Source organism: Mirounga leonina, unplaced genomic scaffold (assembly GCF_011800145.1).
Source record: "Mirounga leonina isolate KUSES-001 unplaced genomic scaffold, KU_Mleo_1.0 Mir_200, whole genome shotgun sequence".
Taxonomy (NCBI): domain Eukaryota; kingdom Metazoa; phylum Chordata; class Mammalia; order Carnivora; family Phocidae; genus Mirounga; species Mirounga leonina.
The window spans coordinates 26,245,959-26,252,657 of NW_023270503.1; the positions used below are offsets into that span (position 1 = coordinate 26,245,959).

The 6,699-nt window shown below is 42.0% G+C and overlaps 1 protein-coding gene across 1 annotated transcript; it reads right to left on the reverse strand.

Moving 5' to 3' along the window:
* Positions 1-911: 911 nt before the first annotated feature.
* On the reverse strand, positions 912-6,227 carry KRT12 (keratin 12). The gene is made up of 8 exons (XM_035027411.1): positions 5,408-6,227; positions 4,940-5,022; positions 3,840-3,996; positions 2,799-2,960; positions 2,575-2,700; positions 2,216-2,436; positions 1,491-1,561; positions 912-1,003 (listed from the first exon to the last, which is right to left on the reverse strand). Exons 1-8 carry the CDS (start codon positions 5,963-5,965, stop codon positions 912-914), a joined length of 1,470 nt encoding a protein of 489 aa, XP_034883302.1. The 5' UTR covers positions 5,966-6,227.
* Positions 6,228-6,699: the final 472 nt, after the last annotated feature.

Below are 6,699 nucleotides of genomic sequence, written 5' to 3' on the forward strand. Positions count from 1 at the left end.
GGTTGATTGTTGTATGAAACAATTAGTTGCCCCCTGACAAATTGTTGTATGGTTGATTGTTGTATGAAACAATTAGTTGCCCCCTGACAAATTGTTGTATGGTTGATTGTTGTATGAAACAATTAGTTGCTCCCTGACAAATTGTTCACTTCTTCCTCCATGTGTCCTTTGAACTTCTATGTGCCCTCTATCTCTGTATCACCATTCCTAGTAGATATCTATCTCTGCCCTCAATTGTGAGCTCCTCCAGGGAGGGACCCTATCTTATTTGTCTTTGAGTCTCCAGTCTTGCACACTGTAGGGGTTCCATAAGTGTTTCTTGACTGAATGAAAGAAGGTCCTAGGAAATGAACAGGACAACTGTTATCCCCCATAGTGGACAATGTAATTTTGCTATAACCTTGATGGGCTGATGTAAAAAGGACAGAACTTCTAAAAGAAACTTCTTAACTGAATTTCCAACCTCCACATCTTCATCTCAGTGTTTGTCTACTTTACTAGTAGTATTTTACAAACCTCTCTCTATGCTCTTGACATTATTGTTGTAATCAAGAAGGTACATATTTCACATTATTACCATTTATCTTTTATTTAACTCTATTAAAACAATACTACTTGATCAAAATCCTGTGATTAAAATATGTTGCAGGTCACCAAAAGAAAGTTTATTAGAAGACTACACCAGGTCCAGAAAGATATAAAGCGATTTTGGCTTGTTATAAAGACCAACATGGCCACAGTGACTTGTAATTAAAGAGCAAAAGGGACTCAAAGTGAATAGGGAATCCAAGGAGAATGAAACAGACTAAAGTAGAATTGAACTAATATAGTATCTTACTCAGAAAGGGATAATTTCTACTTGTAAATTTCCTGTTCCTAAGGAACAACTATGGGGCAGATCTTGTGAAATTTTACATTAGTTCTTCCTGAACTTGAGATGAGACCACTTCACCGTTCACCACTTCCTGCACAATTGTCTTGATTTTCCGGGATTTAGTTTGGTCTAAAGATAAAAATGGAATAAAGGGGCAAGAGTTAGTGTTTCACATATTCAACCAAAGCTGGTTGTTGTTTAACTTAAACCTTAAACGAGATATTGGCAGATAGAGTCCATCTAATTTAAACTTTCAAAAGTGACTTTTGCATTCTAAAGCAATGCATTTTATTCAGTGAAAATGAAATGTATTCAATAGTGTCGTCTTATGCACAAATGAAAATATTTTTCTTTTTAAAAATTTAAAAAGTGGTTATAATGTTCATAACACTTCTTTGTAGAGTAGATTGTTTTCCTTCTGGGCTTGCCAGAAGTTTTAATACAGTATAATCTACTCATTTTTCGGCAGGAATGCATAAATATTTTTCCTTGGCTCAGAATGCAAATATAGTTTAAATTATTAATAATACTGCAATATTCAAGAGATATTATCATTTTAGTCATTCATAAGTGTGATTCTGACTTATTCTAAGTGATTCTTAGGGAATCTACATACCTTTAGAGGAGTCGACCGATTGTGTTTGAGGTTTGGAGTCTGTCACATGTAAAGTTTCATCGAGACCATCGCTGTAAAGAAAACAAGAGATGATACCACATGATGCTTTCTGGGAGGAGGAGAAATAAAGAATTAGCTATTTAAGCTGAAAATGTACATAAAACTATGGCTAAATAGAGAAGGTAGTCTAAATTTCTTGATGAACAACGATTGAATAATGCACCCTGAGAGTAATCAGTTAGTGCCGTGGGCTTTTATCTTCAAACCCTGCCTAAAACGGGCTCTCAAAGTGAAGCAAACTGGCAGAACTTAGATTTCCTGATTTACAGCCTTGGGCTCTTCCCACTAGTCCAGGCTGCTGCTTTTGGAAAGTTCACTGCCGTAGCGTTGTGAGGTGATTTGGGTGGCTGTTGCTTGATGTGTCGTTCTTTGCATTGGGGCATTGATATCAGAACTCTAATGGGTGACTTCTCTAGTGCTCGTTTTCGGTATGCCTCTGTCTGTGGTGCCATTATCCCAGCATTTTATGAATGATCAAGTAAGATAACTCGTGACAACACTTTGCAAAGTGTAGAACATTGAATAAATCCAAGGCACGCTGTTAGGAGATGTGCTGTTTCCCATCAACGAAAGAACCCTTCCTTCTATTGCCCCAAACGCATCAGGTGGCCACTGTTGGTCAGCCACTGAAGTTATTTTCAACCTATTTGAACCTGTCTATTCACCCTTGGGCCTCGCCATCCAGGAGGCGGCGGTAGGTCTCGATCTCCAGCTCCAGGCGGGCCTTGGCGTTCAGCAGCCGCTGGTGGTCGGCGTCCTGGTGCTCGGTGTCGGCGCGCACCTGGAGCAGCTGCTCCTCCAGGCTGCCGATGAGCTGCTGCACCTGGGACAGCTGGCCGCAGTAGTCGCCCTCCACTTGGGCCAGCGAGACCTCCAGGGATTTCTTCTGCACGTGGGAGGGAAATGGCAGAGACAGAACAATGGGGGGGACCGTTTAGAGGAAGGCAGCCGGCCAATGACCTTACCAACGCGGATGCCACGTTTTCTTTGGAAGTAGAAATGATGCTGCGTGTGCACGCCCTACCGTGGCCAGCTGGGACTGGAGCTCGATCTCCAGGTTTTGAACTGCGCGCCTCAGGTCGGTGACCTCGCTCTTGCTGGACCGAAGCTGCTCAGTGTTGGTGCTGATCTCCTTCCTGAGCTCCCCACTCTGCCACGGCAAAGAGGGGCGAAGGGACGTGAGCGCGCGCTGCTCCCGTGGATCTTTTCTGCAAATGTGGCAAAGCCTTTTGTTTTTGTTCGTGGTACCTTTTCAATGAACCAGGCCTCTGCGTCCTTACGATTCTGCTCAGCGATGGCTTCGTACTGCGCCCTCATGTTGTTGAGGAGCTTGGTGAGGTCCACCGCTGGAGCAGCGTCCATTTCCACGCTGATCTCCCCTGGGCCACCTGCCCGGACGCTTTGGAGCTCCTGGGGACAGCGAATGAGAAGAGGGGCGCAGAGGCCTGTTACAACTTTCGTGGGTCTCTTCCAACAGAGAAGACACTAAACGTATATTTTATGACCATGTTGGCGACCGAAATAATACAATATATTAAAACTTTTTTTTTTCACCTACAAATTCATATTTTTCTTTTAACTTAAAAGAACTTAAGACCTTGTCTTGGGTCCCTAAACTTACCATGGGCCCTAGGGGCTGTGCCTACCATGGCAAATGGATGAGTTGGCCCTGCTTCTTGGGGGTCCAGGGCCTTTACAAAGAAGGGAAGGCCTGGTGGAAAAGTTATAGTGGGGTTTCAACCACAGCTGCCAAACTGGGGCTACAGACAGTGCCAAGGCTTGCACACTGTTCGTACCATAGTCATTGATTTTCAATAGAAAGCTCTTTGGAAGCCATTGCCGGGGTCCTGATTAATGTCTGTTTATACACCAGCTTTTGATATACTATGTGGCATACTAGAGTTTATTGTGTGTTTTACACTGGGCATAACCAGTTTCTCAAACGTATATAACATTATGTATTATTGGCAGACTTTTGTTTTTGAACTTCAAAAATACTATATTTTTAAAAATCACTCAATTAGGACAATTAAAATTCTGGTTGTCCTTATCTAATGATGAAAATGACAAAATCAGAAAGTACCTCTAATCTGTTAAACTTTAACAGGAACCACCATCAATCCCACCACCACCACCACACATACACATACACCCTGAAATTCAAAACAAATAGCCAATTTAACAGGGGTATCATGTATCATCCATATCTGTTCTAACTCTGGATTTGTAAATTTGAAATTGTAATTTTTGGATTCGGGAGGAAAAAAAGCAGCTTAGAAATCTGCCTACCTCTTCATGGTTCTTTTTTAGGTAGGCCAGTTCTTCTGTTAGGTTCTCGATCTGCATCTCCAGGTCAGTCTTGGCCAGGGTCAGCTCGTCCAGCACCCGGCGCAGGCCATTGATGTCGGCCTCCACACTCTGGCGCAGGGCCAGCTCATTCTCATACCTGAAAACCAAGCGCAAAACAGTTTCCAGAGTCAACGTACCCATTTGAATAAGGCCCCTGCCATCATCTTCAGGGCTGTTTTGTGTCCTGGTGGAAGTGATTATGTAGAGGTGGTAACGTATGATGCTCTGTTTACTTTTTAACATTTTTCTTTCCTTTTTTTTCATAATAGTTTACTGCTCAGTTGGAAAGAAGTCAGAAAATTCTGAGGTGAGACTTTTCTCCCAGCAATGAACCTCACTAGCCCTGCATCCCAGGGAACAGTTTCCCCTTTTGGCTGGCTGCCCTGGCTATAAACAGTAGTAGCCCCTCTCCAGGTGGAGTTTCTGATGGAATCCTAAAAGCAGTTGAAAATAAAAAAGTAATTTTTTTTGCTTAACTTTTATTCATGATTTAATTTAGGACATTGGTAGCTTTTATCAGGATCATTCACCACTGGAACATCCTGCATGGAGATTTCATGGAGCAAAACAAGCGTTAGTGTTTCTCTCTTATGTGTGGGAGGGTGGAATATGGGAGAAGAGGAAAGAATATAAAAATAGGTGTGTGGTTAATATTTTTGTGGTATGTGTCATTAGGAAAAAGATAATTTCACTTCTAGGTAAAAACATTATTAATTCATTTTGATACATGGAAGATTGAGGTTTAGGACATTGGTGTAAATATCATGTTGCATTATGAGCCAAAAGCAAATTACAAGCATGGTGGTGATTGTAGCCCTAGGTTTAAGTAGCTTATAATTAAGGACGTGAATGTGAATTGTGTTTGAATCTGCTTTCTTCCTAGAATGCCCAGTGTAAATTTACCAAAACAACAAATGTATGGAGCATGCGTACTGCAGAGGGTTTGAAACATTTGCCATCAACAAAGGCAGGAAAATAGGGAATAAGAAGAAATGATGAGACATATCAATTATCATTAGTCTTTCTTTTGTTGTACTCACTTCATTCTGAAGTCTTCGGCAGCCAGTCTTGCATTGTCGATCTGCAAGATGAGCTGGGCATTTCCAATGCTGGCAGAAATGATCTGGCAAAATAGGGGAAAACACAAAAAATGAAGTTGTAAAATACTAGTATTATGTGAGTGCATTTCTGAAAAGAAATTTTAGGTGATGTTAACATGCTATTTTATTAAGAGTTTAAGAAGAGTTTAACTTTTTAAAAGAAAACATATTTATAACATTTTATTTAAAAATTGAGAAACATTTTTTTGCAGAAAGGTAGTGGAAATACACTTTTTATGATAAATGATAAAATGAAACTAAGTATCTTGAGATGAGAAATTGCTCCCAATACAGTCAAATTGAGAAATACCTTAAGTTTTAGGCAGTTTGTCATTGTAAAATATTATAATAGCAAAAAAGAAAAATAAAAAATAACCCCCAAAGCCCCTTCAAAAACCATATTCTTACCTCATTCCTGAGGTCTTCGATCAATGGATAATATTTACTGTAATCACTCTGTGACCTGGGGTCTCCAGTCCCAGATTCTCGTGTTTCATACCATTCTCTAATTTTGTTTTCTAGCTCAGTATTAGCCTCTTCTAGAGCTCGAACCTTATCCAGATAGGAAGCCAATCTGTCATTAAGATTTTGCATGGTTTCCTTTTCTGATCCGGAAAGAAGGCCTCCATCATTGCCAGAGAGAACACCTCCAAAGCCACCTCCTGGGCTTCCCCCAAATCCAATTCCCAGGCCACCAAAGCCACCTCCAAGACCTCCAAAGCCACCTCCCAGGCCTCCCCCATAAGCAGCGCCCAGTCCTCCTGCAAGGGAAATTCCAGAGCCACCACCAAAGCCAGAACTAGAACCAAACATGGAAGCAGTAGAAAAGCCTCCCCCATAGCTGTCTCCAAAGCCGAAGGTGCTCCCCCCATAGCTACTGCCAACAATGGAGGCAGACGTGCTCCTGGCTCTGCTCTGGGAAGACAGCCGCCGGGGCAGCCCAGAGGTGGGCACTGAGACAGACATGGTGTTGCTGGAAAGATCCACAGCCCTGGGATGGGGACCACAACCTGAGAAGAAGCAGTGTCAGTAAGGCAAAAAGGCTGGCCTTTTATAGGTCATGAAATGGGTGTTGCAGGTGAAAAGTTCACTCTCTTCACTCAAAATATCATGCCCCCCCTTTTTTGACCAGCTCGACCAGTAAATGATTTATGCATACTGAAAACTCATTAGTATAGAAATAATTGAATAATTGTGCCCATTACATATTTGTTATATGAAAAAGAAATCTGGGTGGAGTGGAGATAGGTTGTCACAAGATATTTTCTCTTCCAGATTATTCCATTGCTTGGATTCTCTGCACTGTCCAGTGTTTTATGCACTGTAGGAAAGCAATGAGTGATTGTTGAGTGGACAAATTAATCGTTCGTCACCCTCAGCCTTGAGCTTCTTAAAGTTCTTCACTTATATTTCCTACTTGTTTCCTTTAGAAAACTAAATGTAAACCATCTGACCACGATCTAGTCTATCTTCTAGTGGAATATAGTTTCAAAGCAGTTGTGAAATGCACTGGTGGAAGGTGGGGAATAAATGCATTTTCCAGGGGGCGCCTGGGTGGCTCAGTCAGTTGAGCATCTGTCTTTGGGTCAGGTCATGATCCCAGGGTCCTGGGATTGAGCCCCGCATTGGGCTCCCTGATTAGTGGGGAGCCTGCTTCTCCCTCTCCCACTCCCTCTGCTTGTCTGCTCTCTATCTCTGTC

Excerpts from the sequence above, each read along its gene's own strand:
- KRT12 (XM_035027411.1), bottom strand. The coding sequence starts at position 5,965 with ATGTCTGTCTCAGTGCCCACCTCTGGGCTGCCCCGGCGGCTGTCTTCC. Across the intron at positions 3,997-4,939 it reads GCCGAAGACTTCAGAATGAA|GTATGAGAATGAGCTGGCCC; the intron begins GTGAGTACAACA and ends CTTGGTTTTCAG. Across the intron at positions 2,437-2,574 it reads TCCAGTCCCAGCTGGCCACG|AAGAAATCCCTGGAGGTCTC; the intron begins GTAGGGCGTGCA and ends TCCCACGTGCAG.